At 41.5% G+C, this 27020-nt stretch overlaps 1 protein-coding gene across 2 annotated transcripts in view; it reads right to left on the bottom strand.

Moving 5' to 3' along the window:
- The window catches only part of kif5aa (kinesin family member 5A, a), a 36997-nt gene extending 10296 nt beyond the window's left edge, over nucleotides 1-26701 (bottom strand). For both annotated transcript variants that reach the window (XM_055223067.1, XM_055223068.1), the window contains exons 1-16: nucleotides 26146-26701; nucleotides 18915-19002; nucleotides 18465-18538; nucleotides 16391-16495; nucleotides 15840-15888; nucleotides 15700-15755; nucleotides 15404-15491; nucleotides 11686-11810; nucleotides 10959-11063; nucleotides 10305-10453; nucleotides 9656-9804; nucleotides 8688-8866; nucleotides 8470-8538; nucleotides 6956-7162; nucleotides 3423-3569; nucleotides 1769-1957 (exon numbers count right to left, since the gene is read on the bottom strand). In XM_055223067.1, coding sequence (XP_055079042.1) covers nucleotides 1769-1957; nucleotides 3423-3569; nucleotides 6956-7162; nucleotides 8470-8538; nucleotides 8688-8866; nucleotides 9656-9804; nucleotides 10305-10453; nucleotides 10959-11063; nucleotides 11686-11810; nucleotides 15404-15491; nucleotides 15700-15755; nucleotides 15840-15888; nucleotides 16391-16495; nucleotides 18465-18538; nucleotides 18915-19002; nucleotides 26146-26274 — 1908 coding nt within the window. In that variant the 5' untranslated portion in view covers nucleotides 26275-26701. The remainder of the gene's footprint in view (nucleotides 1-1768; nucleotides 1958-3422; nucleotides 3570-6955; nucleotides 7163-8469; nucleotides 8539-8687; nucleotides 8867-9655; nucleotides 9805-10304; nucleotides 10454-10958; nucleotides 11064-11685; nucleotides 11811-15403; nucleotides 15492-15699; nucleotides 15756-15839; nucleotides 15889-16390; nucleotides 16496-18464; nucleotides 18539-18914; nucleotides 19003-26145) is intronic.
- Between the last annotated feature and the right edge of the window lie 319 nt (nucleotides 26702-27020).

The following is a 27020-nucleotide window of genomic DNA, read 5'->3' as shown; positions in this document are numbered from 1 at the left end:
CACTAAGCAGTGACCAACCCAGAATAAATAAAGCTAAATCTGAAGTTCTCAGAACATAAAGTGACACTGCAGATTGGTGACAAGCCTGTGTATTGTACAAACCCAGACCTCCATCCATCCATTCATTTTCTTCCGCTTATCCGGAGCCGGGTCGCGGGGGCAGCGGTCTAAGCAGGGACTCCCAGACTTCCCTCACCCCGGACATGTCCTCCAGCTCCTCCGGTGGGACCCCAAGGCGTTCCCAGGCCAGCCGAGAGACATAGTCCCTCCAGCGTGTCCTGGGTCTTCCCCGAGGCCTCCTCCCGGTGGGACATGCCCAGAACACCTCCCTAGGGAGGCGTCCAGGAGGCATCCTGAGCAGATGCCCGAGCCACCTCAGCTGGTTCCTCTCAACGTGTAGGAGCAGCGGCTCTACTCCGAGCTCCTCCCGTGTGACCGAGCTCCTCACCCTATCCCTGATCTCTACCGGCCACTCTGCGGAGGAAGCCCATTTCAGCTGCTTGTATCCGCGATCTTGTCCTTTCGGTCATTACCCAGAGCTCATGACCATAGGTGAGGGTAGGAACGTAGATTGACCGGTAAATCGAAAGCTTCGCCTTCCAGCTCAGCTCCTTCTTTACCACAACAGACCGATACAGCGACCGCATCACTGCAGATGCTGCACCGATCCGCCTGTCAATCTCCCGCTCCATCCTTCCCTCACTCGTGAACAAGGCCCTGAGATACTTGAACTCCTCCACTTGGGGCAGAGACTCACCACCCACCCGGAGAGAGCAAACCACCTTTTTCCGGTCGAGAACCATGGCCTCGGATTTGGAGGAGCTGATTCTCATCCCAGCTGCTTCACACTCGGCTGCAAACCGCCCCAGTGCCTGCTGCAGGTCCTGGCTCGAAGAAGCCATCAGGACAACATCATCTGCAAACAGCAGAGATGAAATCCTGTGGTTCCCAAACCAGGCCCCCTCCGGCCCCTGGCTGCGCCTAGAAATTCTGTCCATAAATATAATGAACAGAACCGGTGACAAAGGGCAGCCCTGGCGGAGTCCAACATGCACCGGGAACAGGTCTGACTTACTGCCGGCAATGCGAACACAGCTCCTGCTCCGGTCATACAGGGACCGGACAGCCCTTAGCAAAGAGCCCCGGACCCCATACTCCCAGAGCACCCCCCAAAGGACACCACGAGGGACACGGTCGAATGCCTTCTCCAGATCCACAAAACACATGTGGACTGGTTGGGCATACTCCCATGAGCCCTCGAGGACCCGATGGAGAGTATAGAGCTGGTCCAGTGTTCCACGACCAGGACGAAAACCACACTGCTCCTCCTGAATCCGAGGTTCGACTATCGGTCGGATTCTCCTCTCCAGTACCCTGGAATAGACCAAACCCAACCCTGTTGTCACAATACTAAAAATTCAAACTTGATTTCAGTAAAGAATAGGCTTGATACTCAATACCGATTCTGATACCACAATGATGATAAAAACACTGTTTGTCTAAACAATAGAATGTGATTAAAACATAGTACTTTCTTTTACATTACCATGTGCTCTTATTTCTCCCTCAGTGGTCCAGGTAGGTTCATTGTGGTCCATTGTCGTATACTAGTCTGTGTCTTATATTTGTTCTGATACAGCTCAAGATCATTCTAAAGCTATTCAGGAAAGGTTCATTTCTGTCCTGTGAATGTGATTATTTTAGCATGGACAACCCTTTGTCCCCCTCCCTCTGTCCCTTGTCCCCTTGTCCTCCTGTCGTCTGTCACCTGGGAGATGAGCAGCTGGCAGGAGGACAGTTCACGGCCTGTCTCCTCCATCTTGCGGTGACACTCGAGCTGCATGTTCTCGAGCTGCCTGCACCTCTTGACCATGGACTTCACCTCAGACTTGATCTTAGAGATGTAGAGACGAGCCACGGTGAACTCCTCCTCGATGGCCCCACTGATCTCTACCGGCTGTGGGTAAGACAGGGGTGCTTTACAATGTCAAGTCAGAAGCAAGTGTTAAATAAATGACTAGGTTCTGCATAGGGCAGCATTGGCACTAATGCAAACTGCTCACAGCACTGGAGCTGCATGATTTGAGAAAAATATCTAACTATGATTTTTCTGAAAAGCATTACGATTAGATTTAAGATTTATGTTTTAATAATAGGATTCCGTTCAAAGTTCACATTTTTAACAAAAAGACAGTGAAAATAAACTGACAAACTAATACAAAAATGACATAAGATTAAAACCTTAAGACCCTTCCCACCCGCACCGCTGGTTTGGCAGAGGACAGGTGTTTAGCAAAGACCTGTGATGATTTAGACCTGATTTAGCCTTAATTTGTACTTTGTAGGTATTTGGTATGAAAAGTTTGAGAAGCGCTGGTCTATGGTTCCTTAAGCAAGACACTTCACCCACCTTGCCTAGTATGTGGTGTGTGCGTGATGGGCAGCCCCGCTTATGTCAGTCTAAACCAGGGCAGCTTTGGCTACAATAGTAGCTCACCACCACTGAGTGTGGAGTGAATGAACTAGGATTCATCAGGCTCAAATTGTGACAGAGTGGTTCAGGAGCTTGAGACATCATTTTCACACATGGATTGTCCACCACAGAGTCCAGACCTTAACCCCATTAAGAATCTTTGGGATGTGCTGGAGAAGGCTTTGTGCAGAGGTCAGACTCTACCATCAGCAATGCAACATCTTGGTGAAAATTAATCCAACACTAGATGGAAATAAATCTTGTGACACTGCAGAAGTGAAATCGAAACAATGCCACAGCAAATTCTGTAACGCTGTAATCAAAGCTAAAGGCGAAACAACCAAATATTTGAGTGTGTGACCGTTTTTTTTGGTGGTGACTTTTTTTTTGACCAGGTACCATGTACTGCTTCTTTAGTGAAGTATTTTGGCGACATCTGGTGGTTATAATGCAAACATGACTCCAAATATTAACATTTTTTACCGAAATAAGTGTGTACACACTTTACAAGACTCACCAAAAATAGATTTTATCAATTTAATGATAAATACAGTGAGACTGAATGTGTGTATTCTTCCTGCCTTTGTGTTATGGTCTAATTTGAATAACATCTGTGTGTGTGTTGGTTTTGATCTGGATGTAATTCTATTTGAATAACATAGCATATAACAGTATAGATCACATTATATATCACATATCAGAATAATGATATTTTGACCACTTTGTCCACAATAGAGCTCCTACCTTTGTGTTAAGATCTGATTTGAGTAACAGACATGTGTGTGGTGGTTCTAAAGTGTGTGAAATTATATATTTGACCACTTAGAGCTCCACGTTGTCCACAGTAGAGTTGAACATGTGTCTTCTTCCTGTCTTTCTGTTATATATCTATGATATATAATATATCTATGGTATATAAGAGCAGCTATGTGTGTGTGTTGGTTCTGACCAGTTTGAGCTCCCCGTTGCCCACGATAGAGCTAAACTCGCTCAGGTCTCTCATGAGGCCGTTGAGCACATCTGCGATCCTCTTCCTCTGCTGACCGCTCACCTCCTGCATACGGGACAGCTCCGCCTCCAGCTCCATTAGACTCGCCTACACAACAGACACACAACAATAGTATTATGTACATGTGTGCTGAGATGCTAATATCACATTAAAGTAGACCTCGATTTTTAACCATGTAACCGTTATAGCTGTTGCCCCTCACCATTTACTCAGTGAGGGGATGTATTTGGAGTGATTCATGAACATTTGAGCAATCTTTAACTGCTTATTTTAAAGACATGTTATTGCCAGTCTACACCCATTTTCACCACCACCATCATACACCCACTGTTCTGTACTTACTTCCTTCTCCAATTTTATTTTCTTAATTGGTGATATGTGTAGGATTCAGCAGCGTTGTGTAGTCATTTTAGTACAAATGAAAAAAATCTGCTCCTCACTACCGTGTGCAGCTAATGAGTAGCACTGGTTTCTTTTATTAAGTCTTTATTAAGTTATTAAGATTAATATTGCAATTATCCATCCATCCATTTTCTTCCGCTTATCCGGAGCCGGGTCGCGGGTGGTTGGGCATACTCCCATGAGCCCTCGAGGACCCGATGGAGAGTATAGAGCTGGTCCAGTGTTCCACGACCAGGACGAAAACCACACTGCTCCTCCTGAATCCGAGGTTCGACTATCGGTCGGATTCTCCTCTCCAGTACCCTGGAATAGACCTTACCGGGAAGGCTGAGGAGTGTGATTCCCCTGTAATTGGAACACACCCTCCGGTCCCCCTTCTTATACAGAGGGACCACCACCCCGGTCTGCCATTCCACAGGTACTGTCCCCGACCGCCACGCGATGTTGCAGAGACGTGTCAGCCAAGACAGCCCCACAACATCCAGAGACTTGAGGTACTCAGGACGGATCTCGTCCACCCCCGGAGCCTTGCCACCGAGGAGCTTGCCAACCACCTCAGTGACTTCAGCCAGGGTGATGGACGAGTCCGCATCTGGGTCCCCAGTTTCTGCTTCCTCCTCGGAAGACGTGACAGTGGGATTGAGGAGATCCTCAAAGTATTCCTTCCACCGCCCGACAACATCCCCAGTCGAGGTCAGCAGCTCTCCACCCGCACTGTATACAGTGTTGGTGAAGCACTGCTTCCCCCTCCTGAGGCGTCGGACGGTTTGCCAGAATCTCTTTGAGGCCGTCCGATAGTCCTTCTCCATGGCCTCTCCGAACTCCTCCCAACCCCGAGTTTTTGCCTCTGTGACTGCCCGAGCCGCGGCACGCTTGGCCCGCCGGTACTCATCAGCTGCCTCAGGAGTCCCACGAGCCAACAAGGCTCGATAGGACTCCTTCTTCAGCTTGACGGCATCCCTTACTTCCGGTGTCCACCACCGGGTTCGGGGATTGCCGCCGCGACAAGCACCACAGACCTTACGACCACAGCTACGAGCAGCCGCATTGACAATAGAGGTGGAGAACATGGCCCACTCGGAGTCCATGTCTCCAACCTCCCCCGGAATCAGGGAGAAGCTCTCCCGGAGGTGGGAGTTGAAGACCCCCCTGACAGAGGGCTCCGCCAGACATTCCCAGCAGACCCTCACAATGCGCTTGGGTCTGCCAGGTCTGTCCGGCTTCCTCCTCCGCCAGCGGATCCAACTCACCACCAAGTGGTGATCAGTTGACAGCTCAGCCCCTCTCTTCACCCGAGTGTCCAAGACACGCGGTCGGAGGTCAGATGACACGACAACAAAGTTGATCATCGACCTCCGACCTAGAGTGTCCTGGTGCCATGTGCACCGATGGACACCCTTGTGCTCGAACATGGTGTTTGTTATGGACAAGCTGTGACTAGCACAGAAGTCCAATAACAAAACACCGCTTGGGTTCAGATCGGGGAGGCCGTTCCTCCCAATCACGCCCCTCCAAGTGTCACTGTCGTTACCCACATGGGCGTTGAAGTCCCCCAGGAGAACAACGGAGTCCCCGGTCGGTGCACTGTCTAGTACCCCTCCCAGGGACTCCAAGAAGGCCGGGTACTCTGCACTGCTGTTTGGCCCGTAGGCCGACACAACAGTGAGAGACCTGTCCCCGACCCGAAGGCGCAGGGACGCGACCCTCTCGTTCACCGGAGTGAACCCCAACACGCAGCGGCTGAGCTGTGGGGCAATGAGCAAGCCCACACCAGCTCGCCGCCGCTCCCCGCGGGCAACGCCAGAGAAATGGAGAGTCCAACCCCTCTCAAGAAGTTGGGTTCCAGAGCCCGAGCTGTGCGTGGAGGTGAGGCCGACTATATCTAGCCGGTAACGCTCAACCTCCCGCACAAGCTCAGGCTCCTTCCCCCCCAGCGAGGTGACGTTCCACGTCCCCAGAGCTAGTCTCCATGTCCGGAGATCCGGTCGTCGAGGTCCCCGCCTTCGACTGCCGCCCGGATCTCTTTGCACCCGCCCCGCATGGCTCCTCCCGCAGGTGGTGGGTCCACGGGAGGACGGCCCCACGTCGTTCCTTCGGGCTGGGCCCAACCGGGCCCTGTGGGAAAAGGCCCGGCCACCAGGCGCTCGCTGGCGTGCACCCACCCCAGGCCTGGCTCCAGGGTGGGGCCCCGGTAACGCCAGTCCGGGCGACGTAACTGGCCTTGTTCTTTGTCTATTCATGTGAGGCTTCTGAACCGCTCTTAGTCAGACCCGTCTCCCAGGACCTGTTTGCCATGGGTGACCCTACCAGGGGCATGAAGCCCCCGACAACATAGCTCCCAGGATCATTCGGGTGCTCAAACCCCTCCACCACGTTAAGGGGTTAATATTGCAATTAAAAATGTGCAAATTATAACATAAAGATCCACAGGTGTCATAGGTTATAACTATATAGCAGGCTCAGGCACAATATGTTAAGACAACAAAAAATGAGGTACACTGCCATTAAGATGTGGTCCTTAAAGCCCAACAGGTTGCACTAAATTATATTTTCATTATATTTAAGATTTAGATAAAAATGTCAGCATTTTTTAATCTTGATATCACACTAGGGAATTCCATAACTGTTACCTAGCAACTATCTGCAACCATATTGTAAACTGGTCCTAAACTCCTCTAATGTACTCAGAAATTAGCATTTGACAAGTAAAAATATTTCTAAAAATACTTAATTCCACCAAAATAAAGGTGTAAGTTTAAAGTATCAGAAAAAATGTGTTTCTTGTGTGTAAATTGTGCCTAACTTTTAGATAGAATTCTTCCTCGTGTGATGTCATCTATATGCAACTCTCTAAAATAACTCTCTACTTCCTGTAATTATCAACATATTTTTCTTTTTTTCACAAATTAGTTCTTGATTGGTGTAAAACTAGAATTTAAATTTATAACAAGTATTACGCCACCAAATAAGTAAAAATGAGAGAATCATCAAATTCTGCCAGATGCATTTTAAGTAAAAAAGTGTGATATTCCTTTTTCACACACTATTTCTAAATGAAATGTGGTGCGTACCATCTTCTGAGCGAGTTGATCAGCCAGCAGCTGGTTCTGTAGGCCCTTCTCTTCCACCTCTTGGCTCTTCTGGTCATAGTTGATGGCCAGTTCCTCCAAGGCCTGCAGCACCTCCTTCACCTCAGCTTTGGCACAGTCACTCTCCACCTGCAGACGGCCCAGCTCGGCCTGCACCTTGTCCCCGTCACCGCGGGACGACGCCAGCAGCTGTGGGACAGGCATGGAGGGGGTAGCATCATCGCAACAACTAATGTTTATTTATATTTACCTACAGAGTGATGTAACTCCAAATATTGTAAATTAAAGTTTAGATAAAAGGTCCTATTAGGCAAAATTGAGTTATGATGCTGTTACCTCATCAAAAACAGACCTGGACTTGTGTTTTGTTTCATTCACACATGTTTGAGTAACACTTTATTATTAGTATGTCTGCATCTCCAAAGCTCAAAATGCTCTGTTCCACCTTGTGATGTCATGAAGCGGTAGTTTTCAAGTTTCAGTAGAGATTGAGAAATCCAGGGCTGAAATAATCAAAATGATTCTGGTGAAGGTGTATGGAGTTTAAAAACACGGTGGAGCACTTTCTGTATCACCACAGACTAGACCTAAATATGCAGGTTTGTGAGCTAAACGTGTGTGAATGAAACAAAACAAAACCCCAGGTCTGTTTGTAATGAGGAGAAAAGATTATAACATAGATTAGGATAGTGTAATATAGGCTCTTTAAATGTAATTGGAAGGTACAACCAAAGCTATAAAAAGATTATGTTACTTCTATATTTCTATGGACAATTTGGGGAAAATGTCTTATCACATTCTTTCTGACAAGCACTGTGATTGTGATTAGATTAGCAATTTGTGTTTTAATAATAGGATTCTGATCAGTGTTCACATTTTAAAAGGATCCAGAAGAATTGACAAAAAGATTGAAATATGAACTGACAAACTAATACAAGAATCACAGAACATATTTTGTACAGATCTAAACTACAGGCTTCTGCACAAAGACAAAGGAGATTTTGTTTTATATTTCAGAGGAAATTATAGTACTTCAATAGTTCAACCCTTTGTGATTTGCTAATTAATAAAAATTGCAATTTTGATTCAACTGTGCAATCTTGCAGCCCCATTTTATAGTGTTGTATTTCTTGAGTTGTAGAAAAGTAGCGATCAAAATAAGTATTATCTTTTCAGGATAATTCGCAAGAAATTGTGAATATGTAATTGGATATACACAGTCTAATTCAAGTATTAAGTGAAAATATATAAGTTTAAATAAAAATGTTACACTCAAGTTTTATTTAAGAGAAACACAAACTTTCAAAATTTGCTTTTTACACTGACTGGCACTTTAGAGTGGTCACAAGTAGAAGTACAATGAGGAAATCAGTACCACTTCAAAAATTACTAAAGCAGCTGGGTAGTTATATAGCAGCTAGTTATACAAAACACTTGCACTTTCTCTTATTAAAAAGTAAAATGCATTGGTGAATAAACAGTGGGTGTGGCTATACCTCATCCTGGTCCAGCATCTGCTGCTTCAGTTTCTCCACCAGCTGACACTGCAGGTTAATCTCATCATCCTAAACAAGAACAGAATAAGTCAGAATAATTATATTAGTTTGGTAATGCAGAGGAGAGGATGCAGAGGAGAGGATGCAGAGGAGAGGGTCCGGTGGAGCAGGGAATGCAGAGGGCAGCTTTAGATGTTAGATTTAGTGGACATCTTTACCTTGTCGTCCAGTTGCTTGTAGAGTTTGCGTATCTCCTCCTCGTACTTCTGCCTCTCCTCCTCAGAGATGCGCACCACGATGGAGGAGGAGTCGTTGTCCAAAACAGGACGCTCCTCAATGGTCTCAAAGCGGTTCACCACATCAGAAGTGGTCCTCTCCGTCTCAGGCACATCTTCTCCTGAAACAGATTAAACAGTCAATACACTTGAATACAGCTGAATATTTGATTTTGAGTTTGTTTTTTATTCATGTCCTACCTCTGTCAACCTGTCATAGCCTCCTATCTCTGCCTCTAAACCAAACACCCCTCAAATTGCTTTCCTCAGAAGTTTCACTAGAAGTTGCTGTGTAGATTTTTATACAGAGGGAAAACAGTCTGATCCTCACTCCCGCCGTCGCATCTCGAGTCTGACCAAACGTGATCGCCCACTCAAATTTATTTATTTATTTTTTTTGGTGACTCATATGAAATGAGTGAGCTCATCGATCATCTATGGTTTACAAATAAAATAACACTTCTCTCTCCTCAGATTAACAGAGCTTAATACTATGTAAGTTTTCAGGTGAAGGGTCCACCATCAGCTTCAGTCAATGGACAGGTAATTGTTTTGCCTAGAATGTTGCACAGTATGGCATTTTTTCTTAGTCTGAGTTTGTATTTTGAGTGATACATGCCTGTTTGAGTAATCTTTTTTCCTCTTGAAGCTTGAGTGATCAGAAGATTTTAGTTTTCACCTAATGAAGTTCTACAGTTTTGAAAAGGAAGTCACTGGACCCACTTCTAAGTAATTTTAAGAGTTAAAGCAAATGTTTTTAAACTGTTCTTGGTTAAAAGTTTGCCTTTTCAGAAGACATCACCACAAATCAGCTGATCAGACTTATAATCACGATGAAACTGCTGAGGAAGGCGGCAGAGAGAGAAGCCCAACATGTGTATAAGCCTGTGTGTACTGAGATGTCTCCTGACCGTTTCTCCAGCGGTTGAGCTCGGCCTCCAGCTTCTGGATGGTCTCCTTCAGACTCTTGTTCTTCTCCTTCTCCTTCTCGTACTTCCTCTTCCACTGCTCGGCCGTCAGCTCCAGGTTGATGGAGGCTGTGTTCCTGATGGTCTTTGCACTGACAGGAGCAAATCAAAGATATATAAGAATTAGCATATACAATGTGTGGAGAATGAGATTTAGTTTACACGCGTTAGCACGTTTTTGTCAGGCTGCAGTGAGGGGAAAACTCCACTGTGATCTCAGAGTTGTGAAAAACTCACTGAGGGGAATCATTTGGATGCGATAGGAAAGTGATGAACAAGTATGGACAACTGCAAAATTAACTAGTTTTGTTTTCTACATTTCCATATTTGTAAAATCAGGTAGAAAATTAAGCAATATGTGATGGAACAGTGAAGCTACACACAAATAGTCTTGTTTTATTTAGTCAAAAAGAACATTTACATTACCTGTTTTTGTCTGTTTTCTCCCTTAGATCCAACACTACACTACACTGCACCTGATATTTACGGTCAGGTTACTGTAATGCTAACAATGCTAACAATGCACACACTTTATTTCCTGGTTTGCACACTATAAACTTCCCTTTAACAGTGAGACCTGTGTGTTAGCTACCGTTGTCCAAACATGAGCGTGGACTTGGTCTCCGTGTCGTTGTAGCTGGAGGGCGAGCAGCAGATGAACATGGTGGTCCTACAGTTACCCCCTAGAGAGTCCTGCAGGATCCGTGTCATCTTACTGTCACGGTACGGGACATGGGTTTTCTGCACGGACAAAAAACATAGATAACAGTCAGTCACACACAACAAGAATGATATGCATGGACAAGGACTAAACCAGGTCAAAGGATGCGTCCACACCACAAAAACACCAGAATTAAACTGGGACTAAACCTAGGACAAAGTATACACCAGAACTAAACCAGTATTACAACAGGACCACAGAATGACAATATCGGGACCTAACTGGGCTCAAATCAAGACCAAACAACACGCCTTAAATGAAGACTTCACTGAACCAAAACTGAGTAGAAATCCCAGTGTGACTGGCAAGATTTAATAATAATAATAATAATAATAAATTTTATTTATATAGCGCTTTTCAGGACACTGAAAGTCGCTTCACAGTGGATACAATAATAAAATATCACAAAAACATCAAATAATTACATGAATAAAGGAAACTGAGCAAATCTTAAAGTTTTGAATACAAATTGAAGTTAAGCATTATGTTCACTACATTTGTTTAAAAAAATTAAGTTTCTCTCACCGTCCCCTCGGCCAGAGCAGAGATGACATTGCCCAGAGCAGACAGGGACTTGTTGATGTTCTTGGCCTCGTCCAGGACTGACCCAGCAGCTCCAGTTTTACTCACCTGCACAGCACAGGGGCATCACTTACAGTTTACATCAGTAACTTTTACTCGAGTAACCTACTGAAGAAACTAAGGATAAGGAAAATTTTGCTTGGCCTGAATCACAGCTGAACAAAAAGGTTATACAATATATGAATGTATTTGGACCATATATAAATCGCTGTATAAGTCTCTTAGTGCGTTGTGATAGTTTTACATGATATATGGTATTTGGCAGAATTTGATGATAGATGGTAGGGGCCTATATAAATCTATCAGAGATTCATTGTTTTTGAAAAGAAAATATCCAAACATACGATCCACAAATGTTCCACTTTATCATTATTTGTTTGTGATGGACTCCATAAACTATCATCACATCATCATATTAATCCTTTGTCTTAAAGTCCTTTCAACTGACAACAATCACATTTTTGGGGTGGAATAATGGCACCACTTTCTGAATCTATTGTGACACAGAAGTTGAACTGTATTATATAACTATAAACCAGGTCAACAAACTTGCAGTCTGACAGTTTAACAGCAAATTCCACCATAGAATTGAGACCGGTTCTCGAGCTCAGGTTAAACTACAGGGATTATAGAATGTTGATCCCATTTAGATGAGACCAACCGTCTGTACCTTCTCGCTTCCAGCCAGGTCCACCAGGTAAAGCTTCCCACACAGCTTCTGCTCGGTCTCCACATGCTCCTGCTTGATGTTGATCAGGAAGATGCTGTGACTCCTGGAGCTGTGTTCGTTCATGTCTGCGTAGAGACACAGGAGACATGGTCAAATATGAGACACAGGTGGGGATGAAATGATGAAAAAAAATTAGTTGGCAAATCCAGACTGATACCTCTTTGTGTTTTTTTATACAGACTGATATCAGTCTGGTCCCCACTCTTCCCAGTGTGATCGTGCAATCAAATTTGTTCATTTCAGTGACGCATGTGAAACAAAGGAGCTCATTGGTCACACATCATTTACAAATAAAATCACATTTCTCTCACTTCACTTTCAGCCATATTTGTTTTGATACGGACAGACCATGCGTGGCCCTGATTGGCTAATCCAACTGTCAAAAAAAAATACTGAAACAATACAACCCAAAAATTATTTTAGTCTAATGTAATTATTAGAGGTGACAACGACTGAATGTGCCAATCTGCCAATCTTGATCTAATTTTGATTAAAGAAATTAAAATTATATCAGCCTAAACAGTATGAAATTAAGTAATTATTAGTTTGAAATTAAGTAATTATTTATTTGACAATAATCTACCTTAATTACACATATCATCAAGGCTTTGGAAAGACATTTTATCTTTTATCGCAAATGCTTCTTCAACAGAATGGAGGGACCTCACAAATGGATGTTGTCCACAAAAGTCCTGTACTGTGTTTGTCTATGAGCCGAGACGGGACAGGTCCAGGAGCAGTGAGTCAGCAGCAGAGCTGCAGTCTGACTGCACTTTTACACTACTGTAATTACAGTACTGTTGAAGTCATCGCAGCAGAGCGGGTCCCAGTGTAAAGATAATCATAATCAACAGAAAATAAGCCTGGAATTGACCACTCAATCTTGGTATTTTTGTACATTTTTAGAGCAAATGTTAATGTGGAACTAAACACTAAATCAATATTTTTTTGCTACTACACTGCTTTTGCCACTAAATTAAGAATAAATAACTAAATACATTTACTGATTTTAAAAACAGTTAGGAGTGTGTCCTGGCTCCAATGGCCACTGCAATTTCAAGTACTATGTGACATCACACAGGACTGCCCTGATTACAGCAGAGGCAGAGTTTGGATAAAGGCTCGTCACATGCGACTTGAACAACAGCAACGGATGTAATCCCAAAATGACAAAAAAACAATAAAGCAGGAAAAAAGGATAATCCTTTCACAAGTGAAGTTCAGTGACACTAAAGTGTTAGTTTAGCTAAGCTAGCAGCCCATAAATGTAACAGTTAAAACCTGCTTAAGATGACAATATAAACATTTATATTGGTAATTAAAATGTTATTTCTCAACTCTATTTTATAAAAGATATACAAAATGTAAAATCTGTGGAAAAGTTAGTGAAACATGCCTTTTGGTGGCCCTCTAATTGCACTGATTCTTATGAGAGAATACTCAAGTGTCCTGTCCTTACATGGAGCCACTTTCACAGCTTCTATTATTTCTGTGTTAGACAAATCACACTGTTCCTGTATGTCCAGACCTTGCCCCTCTGTGTGTTGTGTTTATTTTGTGATTTTGTATTGCATGGGGCTAAGGTTAGCTTTACTGCTTCTTTATGATGAGGTGCTAACAGTAGTAGAGATGTAGTTTTTTTTTTTTTTTTTTTTTTTTTGCACCATCAGCTTCTATTTCCATCTGATCCTGCATGATGAAATATTATATAACATCATAGCGTAGCATCACAGAACGCTTCACTGACCAATCACAGTCCACTCTAGTGGAATCAGAGTTTAGCGGAGGGATAAAGAAGACAAATGCAGGTAGAAAATGTCCATATAGTATATTCCTGATTAAGTTATTTGATTGATTAATTTGAAATGTAATGGCAATTTGAATGGCCACAAATGACCAAGTTCCTGTGTCTCCATGCAACCTTATTCTGCCTGGACAGAAAAAGAGCGACAAGAACTATTGATATGAGAAGATGTGACAAACATAATGGTAAAACATAATAATAATTTGCCTAGCAACCATACTGTAAACAGGATAAAGGCAATGACACATGTGTTACCTAGCAACCATACTGTAAACAAGGGCCATAGTTCGTCTAAGTTAGTTATACAATAAACCTATATTTCCATTAATGAATGTCCGTGTACATTTTCTAGCACTTTGGATTGAATTTTGTGTATTGATAATGATGCACTGACTTTATATAGCACCTTTCAAAACACCCAAAGCACTTCACACTGCATTATTCTTTCACTCCACACTCGGTGGTGGTAAGATACTATTGTAGTCACAGCTGCCTGGGGTCAGACTGGCAGATGCAAGGCTGCCAGTCTGTGCTATTGGCCCACACACCACATTTATCCTAAGCAAATTATACTGCCTAAACTTCTCTTCACAAAGTGCCCCTTAGCCTATATAATACTGATGCAGTATTTAGTGTTTTGTGGTTGCATACCTCGTAAAAATGGGAGATGTAGAAGTGGTGCAGTGGATGGAGCACACATAAATATTAAACATAAACAAATAAGTCACCAAATTACATACAGAAAAACGCGCTAAAAATAAAGACTTATTTTCAAGTTTGTGATGCAATATATTTTTATTATTTTTTCTAATTGCCAACTCTAACTCTAAGCCTAAATTGTGGAAGAGATGAGATCACACTCTGATGGTTGGAGTGGAATGATGGTTGTTTCTTATCCTTTCATAACCTGTAGTGGTGCCTCCCATTATCCAATCCAAAAGTTTAAGGCTAGTGATTCACTTCCCAATAGAACATGCATTACTGGCCTGGTAGTTGAATTATTTTAAGCCTCAGACATAGAAAACGGGGTGACAGTGGCTCAGTGGTTAGAGTGTTGGTCCCCCAACCTGAAGGTCAGAGGATCGAGTCTGGCTCAGACCAAGTTCTGTCGTTGTGTCCTTAGGCAAGATACTTCACCCACATTGCCTAGTATGAAAGTGGTGTGTGCGTGAATGATAGGTGGTGGTCGGAGGGGCTGATGGTGCAGATTGGCAGCCTTGCTTCTGTCAGTCTGCCCCAGGGCAGCTGTGGCTACAATAGTAGCTTACCATCACCAAGTGTGGAAATAAATGAATAATTACTATAGTGTAGTGCTTTGACAAAGCGCATTACGCATTATTAGCGCATTAAGTGTAAGCCATTATTATTAAAACATTTCTGTGTCTGAGGCTGCTAAAGTGGGCTATTCAGTTTTGATTCTGATCTGCAGGTTAGATGTTCTTGAGCAATATTTTTGTCCAAGCAGTTGGATAATTTGGTGCCACTTGTTTCTTCAATAAAGTGTTTTTCCTCAGTGTTCCTTGGAGTGTCTACAATTCGAGGCATTCATGTACTTGGGTGCCACATGTTTCACCAGTAAAAAGTGGCTCATCCCAAATCTGATCCAAATCATAAATAAAGTCCATGTTGAGGTTTCTATAGCTGCAGATGGTGTTGGAATAATCTGTGGTTGTCTCCCCAGGCCACAGAGGATGTAGGATTCTCTGGCTCTGGTACAGACTGTGGGACCTGCAGGTTGAGGCTTGTAGGACAATTCAAATCAGAAACAGTGGTAGAGCCTTTAAGAGCTACAGCTATGATTATGTGTTTTTGTCATGAAACACTGAAGCATGAGGCCAGTAATGAATCACTCACTGGTCACAGCGACATGTCGGTTAGCTTTGCCCTCATCGATCACATCCATCACCTCATCAGGACTGGACACGAAGCGCTCGGTGCAGCCCTATGACAACATACATAAAAGCTGTTTAAATACACTGTTTTACTGTTCATGTGAAAATAAAATACACTTAGAAAAACTGTATCTCAAAATCTAGTCAACATTTACTCAAAGTGCATAAGACAGTTTAGACTACTAATTTCACTAACAATTATATTTAAGTATACTGCCTTAACATTCTGCCTTAAACATTTTTTTTTTTGTGACAAACCTTGACATAGGGGACACGGTTCTTGTCCTCATGCACAGACAGGTTGGTCTTGGTCACTAAAATGAGCAGAAGACTCAGTTAGGACAAACCAACCTCGAACAAATGTAATTACACTTTTAAAGAGTATTATCATCCCTCACCATCCAGAAGGTCACGGATCTTGTCCATGTAGATCTCAAAGTAGGACACCTGTTGAATTAGGGAAAAGTCTCACATTAGGGCTTTAACATAGGATGTGTTTGCGGTATTCTAAAGTTTCATCTTACTGCTTTGCAACAGTTTGTGGACTTTACCACTTTATCACTATAGCAACGGTCTAAATTTTTCATCATTCTTAATTTTTCTTGAAATTTTTTTGTGTGCACAAATTTACTACATTAATTTCGGGGTTTTAAGTAATTTCATCTGACAAGTATTGTTCATGTGGGTTTGAATAATGCAACAACTTTTTATTACTATAGAAAGAAGGATAATTTGACACTTTTCATTTGTGCTGACAGAGAAGATGTTGAACTTTGTGCCAGTTTTTGTTTCATGTGAATAGGTCCAGTAATTACAGAGAGAGACCATAAACCAGGTCAACAGCTCTGTATTTTGAAATTTGAAAGTACGTAGTGCATGAAATTGTAGTTATTGCAGAAATAGCAATGGCAGATTCAGGACTATGAATAATAATAAACAGATTTCAAACCTTGATGTGGAACTCCAGGTTCTCGTCCATGGCAAAGATATGGTTGAAGATGTCCTCAGCGATGCGAGGGATGATGCCCATCTGGTGGGGGTCATGGAGCTTACCCTGGAACAAGGGCATACGAAGAATTAAGAAAAAGACTAGTGAAGAGTACAGTATAAATGTTTATCTCATATCTGTTTTTAGGTATCACCATCGATAGTAAAATAAGCTGGAAAGTACATATATATAATGTAAAAACAAAAATATCAAAAACTATTGCTATAATGTGTAAAATGAAAACTTTTTTAAACCAAAAATCACTGTTTATATTATATTGTTCTCTTTTCCTTCCATACCTTAATTATTGTGTGGAAATATGGGGGAACAATTATAAATCCAACATGAATCCTCTATTTTTACTTCAAAAGAAAGCGATTAGGATTGTCAATCGGGCAGAATATTATGCATCCACCAACCCACTCTTTATTAAACTAAAAACATTAAAACTAAATGATCTGGTTGAATTTAATACAGCAGTTGTTATGTATAAGGCCCATAACCACATGCTTCCACACTGTATCCAGGAGCTGTTCAGACCTAGAGAGAGTCGCTATAATCTGAGGGGAACTGGCATCTTCCAAAAAACTATGGCAAGAACTACAAAAAAATCTATGTGCATCTCAGTTACAGTTATAGAGCAATAGTATAACTGTTACTATGACAACTGAACTGAACATTAAAGAACATAGTATAAACCTTGTCTACTACATAATATGAATTATGTAATAGGAAAACAAAATAGTAATAATAATATGTTGATGATTAAAAATAACACCTATGATCATGACAAAAAAGGACTACTAATGATTATATATATATATATATATACATATATATATATATATATATATATATATATATATATATATATATATAAATCCAGAGGTAACCGTAAGAATATAAAAACAAATGTATTTCTTCTGTATTGTATACTGTATATTATTCTTTAGATGTTGAATTAGGCAGGCATAAATAAGCTTAGCTTCAGCCTATGCCTTTCAGTCACAATGAACAAATTCTATGTATGTGACTGTGACAATGTTTTATTTATTTTCTGTGTGTGTCTGAATAAACAAACTAAACTAACTAAACTAACTAAGTATCTGTGTCATCAGGTACAAGGTAAACACATCAAATATAGCTTTTACTGATAACCATTCTAATGTTGTCTATTAATTACAGAAACATTGGACAGTGTGGCCACTATAGTCATTTTGTAATTTGTTTTTTAAGTCCATTATCCAATCAGAAGGCAGGATGAGCTACTCACTTTTGGTTGCCAGATTGTATTGCTAAAACAAGTTGGAAATTAATCTAAAAGAACTCTAATCATTAATCACAGTGTGACTCTGATGTTTGCAAGTTTTCTCCCCGACAAAACCCACAATGTCGATGAAACGTTCTGCACCGACAAAGGCGCCTATGAAGGTTTGAACTTTGAGTGTTTAAACAAGAGAGAAATGTGAGAAAATGTTAATGCCTGTGTGAGAAAAGTGTATAAAGTGTGTGGTGAGGGGTTTTACAGCCTTAAAACATATATAATAATTGCAAAAAGTAAAGCTGACTACTTCGCGGATTTTGCCTATTGCGGGTTATTTTTAGAACATAATCCCCGAGATAAACGAGGCACCACTGTATATGGAGTTGTAAACGTGCCTAGTCCTTAGTGTGCTTTGACCAGTGGCCACTACAATTTCAAGTGCTCTCTGACATCAGACTATACTGGCCTGGTTACAGCCAAGTGTTTCTGAAAACAAACACTGGGCATAGCTTCAAGTGTGGATACCTGTTAGAGCAATCACACTGCTTCTCATGTGTCCAGACCCTGCCCCTCCTCTCGCCTCACTCATTCTTTAGTCTCAGTTTTGCAGCTCTATTCGAAAAGTGATTGTGAGTGGAGTTATAGTGTTTAGAACCACTTTAAGGCACTAGCAACCCTCATAATTATCCCATACCTTTGAAATAAAACCCTAATTTATGCCTGTATTTTGTTTAAATTAGAACTGGCTGTGTTCTGTGGTTGAGAACCTACCTCCATGGTGTGGGTCTTTCCAGAGGAGGTCTGTCCATATGCAAAGATGGTGCCATTGTATCCACCCAACACATCTGCAGAGACACAGAGGACAGAGGACACATCAAGAGAAGGCATTTAGTGGACAGTGGGGTGAGGGTTATCAGTGGGGGTGGATGTTCATTATGTTTATATGCACAGGTAACTCTGAGTTTGGGCAAGGAGACAGGGGCATCTAGAATTTTTGCAATTAGAAATACAGCTTTGCCGCTATAATTGCTAATAAAATCTGTTAACATTCACACACTTGTAAATACAGCTGAGCAATAACATATGTACTTTTGATTTTGAGACATGTTAAGAAATGTTGGGTGGGTTGGTTGTCGGGTGAGTTGTGGGTGGATTGGTGGGTTGTTGGTTGGTTGTCGTGTTGGCTGTGTTAGTGGGTTGTGTCACTGGTGGGGGTCGTACCCTTGACGATCTGCTTGGCACTGGTGTTGTAGACCTGCTCCTGGGTGGTGTTGGTGGGGAAAACTCGGTCAAACACATAGGACTTTCCCTGGAGACAGAAATGGAAAAGATTTTACAGATTTACATTTTTCCCCCAGCAGGATGAAACAATTCCCCAATATTATCCACTGTGTCATTCCCAGTTTGTCCTCAGTGCATCAGACAGATCAGGGAGTTACAATGAAAATGGCAGAGACATGATGATAAAGAGGAGGCTAGTGGAAAGTTTATTTCAGCTTGCTCATTAAAACTACTAAAACATGTTAACCTATAGTTTACAGTTTATTGCAATATCTTCAGCAGTAATATATATCTTATTTCAAAATTTGCTAAAAAATATGGGGGATCGTTTTGTAGAATGCCCAATAGTCAGCCCATTATCACCAGAGGAGCCACAGTGAAAGTGTATTGAATAACCCGGTCATCTGCTTTATGACGTATTGATGTCTCACTTAGCCCGGGTCGATAAAGGGGCTAATGAGGAAACAGGAGGAGAGCAGGGGATTCTGGGAAATGGAGTCATGTCTACTTTACAGTGTGTGAGCAGATTCTGGCTCATCCTCAGTCTGCAGGAGAGCAAAATATACTACAGTGTAATAAGATTGCACAGTGGCTGAGAAGCTAGCACTCTTACCATGGTTCCAGGTTTTAATGCCGAGTTTTTCTGTGTGGAGTTTGCACATTCTCTCTACATGGGTTTCCCCTGTCAATCCAAAACATGCACTGTAACCTTCAGCTAAGGTAGTCCTGACTAAGACTAGCTCAAGACCTGAAGACAGAGACAATGAACGATGGGTCAAATACTATTACTACTACTACTGCTACTATGCAGACTCATAATGTCAAGTGGAGACCAGATAAAAACTTTCACTTTTCAGTCCAGGAGTCCCAAACCAGACCATAAACAAACTCAAAGCATCAAGCAGTCACAGACAATTTGTCACATGACCTGGTTGACTAAAACTATTATAGATTTAGTTTACTAAATTAGCGTGCCATTTTTTTCATACAAAACTATAGACGAAAACTAAATTAAAGTGACTGTATCAATTTGTCCCTGTGTATCCAGTCAAAATGTGTCTTGCATAAGTACAGATATATTGTATAAGCAGCTCTTGTGGTCAAAATGAGACTGCTGTGTACTGTCTGCACCTAATTATAAAATCACTCAATCAAAAAGTGTTAGCATGCTAGTTGTCGTTAGTCATATTGCTGTGAAAAGTGCTTTTAAACTCATTGCAGTGAATAACAGGAATAGGAATAAGATGCAATAGGTAAATGAAGAATAACTTTTCATGTTTTTAAGACAAAATAAATCACGTACAGTGCTTTTAAAATTAAAATCAAAATGAACACAGTTTAGACGAGGGAAAAACATGTCAACACCCAGAGTCTGGAGAAATCTGATTAGCGGTAAGTGTACGAAGTCATAAATATCGACAGCTTCTTGTCTGTTGTGAAAGCAGGAGTCAGAGGCAGTGCAGTGTGTAACAGTCAAAGTGCATGAGACCAGACTTTGCATTACACTGTTTACACTGGACACAGCACAGCCGTATTAAAGCTGCACTGTGTCATTTTTCTGATGATATGGAGACTGCATTGTCTGAAATGTTCCACAGAAGGGCAGATAACTATAAGCAGAACTAAGCAGATCCAAGGTTAAGTTCCAGAGTGATTGAAAATACAGTATTTATCATGACAGACTTAGGCAGAGGTCTGGACCTTTGCCTAAGTCTGTCATGATAAATACTGTATCGACTTATCGCTCAATACATGAGAGGAGGAACAATCATTTCTGGGGGTCATTATTTATCTTGGGCGCTTTTTCTTTATACTAGTGGGGAAGTTTTTGCTATTTTTCTGTATTATGATAAGATGAGCTGTTGAAGATTGAATAAATATTTTCTATGATTCATTAAGTGTTTCATTTTTTTAATGCAGCTCATGTTCATTTACAGTACTGTCCATGTCGATTTGTTTTTTAGGGGGAAAATCCTGCATTAAAGTTATCGTGTTTCAGCAATATGTCGTACTTCAAAACTTGTTATTGTGACAGGCCTACCGCGGCCATAGAGAGCAGCAATTTAAAACTAAATGTCCAATATATTTAATGGAAAAAGCCCTCAAAATGTTCCATATAACAGAGAACTGAAACCATCAATAGGATAATTAGAGACAGGGTCGGCTCTAGCTTTCAGGAGGCCTAAGCTGAATTTGTCTCTGGGGCCCCCGACAGCGGATGGCTCCTGACTCAGCTATTGGTGATTCACATTTGACACATTCTGACTCTGCTCTCATCACTTTGACCGGTTGTGTTTGTGATTATACAACGAACATCAGACTGAAATCATCCAGACTGTCACAACTTCCACAGTCACAAGAACAGAACACAAACATATAAGGGGGGGAGGGCAAGATTTTTGAAATTCTAGGCACATTTCTGGTGGATTTTATTATGTTCCAGTTGGTGACAGTGGGCTTTAATTTACATTATAAAGAGTCTTTGTACTGGTGTAAACACATAGCTGCCCTCACCTCTGCCCGACTCAAAACAAATGATATTCAATACCAGTTTCGGATCGGTGCATTCTTAAGGATAACAAATAGAGTTTTAAAAATACTTGTGATTATAAATGTCACAATGTGGATAATTATTAGTTATTTTTTAAGTATGAACTAAACATCAAGAATTTGCCAGGTCTAAACATTTACCTGGCAGATAAAACCACACACCAGGATGCACACCAATTTTAAACCATGACTAAACCAGATCTATAACAGCTAGATAACTCCAAAACAGAAGCAAAGCTAAAAAAAAAGACTAAACCAGACACAACCAGTAAACCAGTAAAATCCATACCACAGTGTAATGGACCTTATGAGGCCAATGAGACAAACCAATTATGACAACCATGACGTCACGCTTCAGCCTGATACAGATCGACACGTCACCCAACAGCACCAGGCACAAAATCTAATCAAACCTAATTAACCAAACAAATGAGCTAATGGATTCTGCTCACACGACAAGGTTACACACAGGAGAAAGATGGAGCAGGGACATCATAATATACAAACTTATAGTCACGCCAACATTTGATGATCTCAAAGATAAAGATTTGAATTATGACAGGTTTTAGAATTATGACATATCCACGCCCTCTTTTGTACTATAATTTTCTAAAATAGTGAATATGTGTTAAATTTGTCCTTGGGAGAAAAAAGTAGGTCCATGCTGGGAGCTGGGGAGTGATACATACGGTTCAGCTCCCAACTGTCAATTGAACCTTATCACCACATGAAGTCCACTGGACAAGATGGGATTACTCCAGCCACATTCACAGCCACAGCCGTCATCTTCGAAATCTACCCAGCTCCACTAATGAGCTCAACAGATCCCAGCGCCAATTCTCAGGTGACATCACATCACTGAGGGCAGGAAAAATGAACTGATTTGATTATTTGATAAACAACGAAAGTCATTTTTTGGTCTATTTTACTTGCAGAGGTGGGTAGAGTAGCCAAAAAGAGTAGGGTTGTCAAAAGTATAAAAAATCTCAAACTAATCGATACTCAAACTAAAAGTTTGAAATGTTAGTGTCGTGACAACACCACTCAAGAGTAAGTATAAGAATACCGTTACTTTATAATAATATTACTCAAGTAGTAGTACACATTATTAGCCCCAGAAATGAGTGAGAGTAAAAAGGCATTTGGGGAAGGACTTCGTATGTCACTTTTTTGGTGGAGATTTTTTTTTTTACATCTTCTTGTCTGGAATGTTCCACTGGTTGGCACTACATTTACATGTATTCAGTTCCAGGTATTTGAAAAATAGATTGAAAATGTGCATTTACACATGTGACCTGTGACTGATATAGGTCTCCATGAAAATAAATAAATTGAATGCCATAATGTGGAACATTCAAAGCAATGCAATAACATATCCATGGAAAAAGCAGATGGCAGACTCTCAACCAGAAAAGTCACATATTGCACCTTTACTAACACTAAGAAGAACAGTCTGGACGTAAAATCTGATTTCTTATTAGTTATTACATAATTTCTAAGTTAATGTAAATGGAAGGACAAGAAACTAAATATTGCACAAATTTAGGGCTGTAGTCATTTCATCGATTGATCAGTTAAGTCTTAGTTGACCAGAATTTGTATCAGTCAACTAATCAATTTATTGACATTATGAAGATTTATATGGGACAGAAGAAAGAACAAGTGAGTGAGGTAGCTGAAGATTTGTTTTTTTTTTATTTTTATTTATTTCTATGTAAAAAGGCAAATTAAACTCATGACTCACTATTTGAATCTGTGGTTGTATAAATACAATGTTTCCTTGTATTTTTTCTGCATAAACAGTTGTTTTTGCAGGTGTGGTCTTGTGAATGCAGTGTGGGTCAGATACATAGAGATGTGTAACAGTTTTGAGAGTTTTTGCCACGCCCTCATTTTAGTTGACTAATTGACTGGCAGGACATGTCTTTAGTCGACCACGAATTTCTTTAGTCACCTGCTGCCTGAGACAAATCAATCTTATCTGAAAGAGCGCTACAGGAAACACAAATGTTCAAATAATTTCATATTGTCAGCAGTTATTCAAATACATGTATAACTGGAGTTGTTGTCAAATCTATGTGTCCCAGTTATTGTCTTTTAATATGTGTCTTTTTACGTTTGGTCTCACCTCTGACCCACTTCAGGATCCTGACTCAGCAGGTGAGAAGCAGACCTTTAATTAGTTTTGACCAAATTTCAGCAGTAAAACACCACCACATCCCGCACTATTCAGCTTTTTAACAATAATAAAAGGCATTGTTCCTGATGTTTACTGTCTTAAAAACATGAAAAACAGAACTAGGTCATTGTAAACAGTTTACAGTGGTCCAAAGTTATTACTCACTTATCTCATTCAGAGCATCCTAATTATTCACTGTGATGAGTTTATAAGCACTCTGCATCTTACAAGTCTCTCCATAAAACCAGGACTCTCCATAAAACCAGGACTAAACCAGGACTAAACCAGGATTAAACCAGGACTAAACCAGGATTAAACCAGGATTAAACCAGGACTAAAACAGGACTAAAACAGGATGAAACCAGGACTAAACATGGGGAATCAGCCTTTCAGTTTTGTGCAACTAAAACCTAGAACATTCTTCCTGAAGATGTGAGACAGGCCTCTACTGCTCAAACGGTTCTGTTTATCTGTGTATATGACTGAAAGGTTTTTCTTCTGCACTTTTCTCCTTTAATGTTAATTTCACGTTTGTATTGTGATTTTAATGTTTTTCTTATTCTGTAAAGCACTTTGAATTACTTGTGGGATATCATATCCAAAAGAACAACATTTCCATGGAAACAAGCAGAAGGAGGCATTCATCCAGGCCAAATACAAGTCAGGTCTGTGGAGATGTAATCTATCCGTCTATCTATATCTATTAATTGCATTTTGTTCCACTTTACATTTGCCTCCATTACAGAATTTAAAGGGTCTTTTGATGAGGAAACAATGTTAGGCTTATAAATAGGCTCAAAAATAAAATAAAAGGATTTAAGTAGGATTTCCCCAGTATTGCAGATGATTGTGCACTTAAACCTGTGCAGATCAGAAAAGTGTCTCTTGTTGCCAGATTGAGTGAGTCTGCATTTCTGAAACAGCAGATAGAATTACACTGTAGGCCGCCTCAGCACTTAGCTCATTTTGTACTGAGAAAACAGCTTATTCAGGCCACCACATGTCACTATAACCATAACCATAACCATCACCAGTGCAGTCTGTGAGGGGCTCGCAGATAAAGGCCCATATGGAGCTGATTGGCTTCATTATGGATAAAGTGGTCTTGAAGAAATGGGTAGACTAAAGCCTCACTCTTTTGTAGCCCAGGTCAGACTATGGTTGAGTCCTAGTTCAGACCTGGTTTAATCCTGGTTTAGCCCTGGGTCACACCTGTTTAGCAGGCCTGAACCAGGACTAATCAAGGTCTGAACCAGGTCTAGGCCAGACATGAACAGAACTAAACCAGGTCTGAATTAGGACAAGACTAAGTCAGGTCTAAACAGGTATAAAGCAGGACTAAACTAGGACTGAAGCAGGTCTAAACCAAGATTAAACCAGGTCTGAATCAGGACATATACAGGTCTGAATCAGGACGGCACAAAGTCTGAACCAAGACTAAACCGGGTCCAAACCAGGCATGAAGCAGGACTAAACCATATCTGAACCAGGACTAAACTTGAACTAGGACTAATCCAGGTCTGAACCTGGTCTAAACCAAGTCTAAGCTATAGTATGAACCAGGACTGAACCAGGACTAACCCAGATCTGAACTAGGACTAAACCTGAACTAGGACTAATCCAGGTCTGAACCACATATGAACCAGGACTGAATCAGGTCCAAACTAGGAATGAAGCAGGACTAAACCAAGTATGAACCAGGACTAAACCAGGTCTGAACCAGGTCTTAACCAGAACTAAACTTTAAAATGATCCTAAAATATACGTTCTGTGTCACATCTGACACAGCAGACGTCTATGTGATTGCCAATCAGTACCTTGTAATAGATTTGACTTAAAAGCACATTAAAATAGCTAATATCCTAGATAACATCCTTGGACTTTTTAACACAATTGTGGTTAGTCACAATAACTAATTACTAAACTCATACTAATAAACATATCGTTCAGTATATAAAGCTGGAGGACTTTTATCATCTATACAAGTATATAGTGTAGTGGGCAATTTTAGCTTAGTTATCCAATTTTTTTGTTCTTTTTCTGTAGCCTAGTCATAAGATCTGAGCTGTACATTTCTTTGACGTATGCAGGCCTACTAGTTACAGTATATACTCATGTCATATACATGACATTACATACACATATATACATTTTACTGGGAGTTAAAGAGTTAGTGTATCAGTTCTAGTTTTAGTATGATTGTTATATTTCATGTTTATATTTGTCTTATATCTGTTCATAGGCTGCATTACCCTTGAATGATCGTGACAGGCGTAATTGTAGCTAAAACACTCTCTTTATCCCACACTGTTCCTCTATGTCCACACAGATGGGCCCGGCGTCTGCTGATTTATTGATGAGGAGACTGGAGCTGGCCTGCTGCTCCTGTCCTCCGTAAAACAATGCCTTTCCTGCCTTTACCCCCGTGTCTGTCCCACTCACCCCAATGATGACAGTGTCGTCTCCTTGGAACTTGGCGATGAACTGGTCCCCGCGTATGATCTCAGACTGGTTGAGCGGGCGAAAGCGACACAGCACTTTGATATTACACTCCGAGACGACGTCGGCCATGGCGCAGGTTCGGGATGATGATGCTGCTGCTGCTACACGGGACTCAGATGCGGACACAGAGGAGGCCCGAAGACGCGAAGACGCAAGCCGAAAAAGCGCACGAAAAATCTTTTGACACGCGTGGATTCCCCTCGGTAAATGAACGAGGGCGCGCTGGCGAGCTGGATTTGGCTTGTTTTAGCGCTAAATCCTCGCGAATACGCAGATGTTGGATGTTGTCGCAGTGACGTGCCGCTGAAATTCAAAGCGATTTCCCCAAATTTCGAAACGATAAACCTACATAGTTGATGGGATGCGTGTGAGGTTTGGCGTCTGGGCGCGAGTAAAGGTCCGTGGTGTTTTTTTCGGGCGGTTTTGGAGGAGGTAACGCGGTGATGCACAGCTGAAGGACGGTCAGGGAGATGCTGGAGGCTCTGATATGCTGACGGTGTGTCGGTGGGGTCAGTTTTGGCACGATGCTGCGCCCTCTGTCGGTGGAGAGGGGAAGGGCGTGGTCCGCATCCAGAGTTGTTAAAGTGGTACCCACCGCAGCATCCTCCTCCTGCTGCGCCCGCTCACAGCATCAGGGACCGGGGAAATGAGGGCCCCGCGTTGCCACTGCTGCGTCACTTCCGTGTTTGTGTTTATGGGAAGAGTGGAGTGAGTCATGGTGGTCTCAGCTATTGTTAGTCAATAGATGTAGTAGATGTAGGCACTGTATCATTTAGAGAAAGAATCATAGTTTTATTTTGAACGTACAGATTTAT

The sequence above is a fragment of the Periophthalmus magnuspinnatus genome, chromosome 7, assembly GCF_009829125.3.
Source record: "Periophthalmus magnuspinnatus isolate fPerMag1 chromosome 7, fPerMag1.2.pri, whole genome shotgun sequence".
Taxonomy (NCBI): domain Eukaryota; kingdom Metazoa; phylum Chordata; class Actinopteri; order Gobiiformes; family Gobiidae; genus Periophthalmus; species Periophthalmus magnuspinnatus.
Note: the sequence above shows the minus strand (reverse complement) of the source record. Positions and strands in the feature narration are given on the sequence as shown.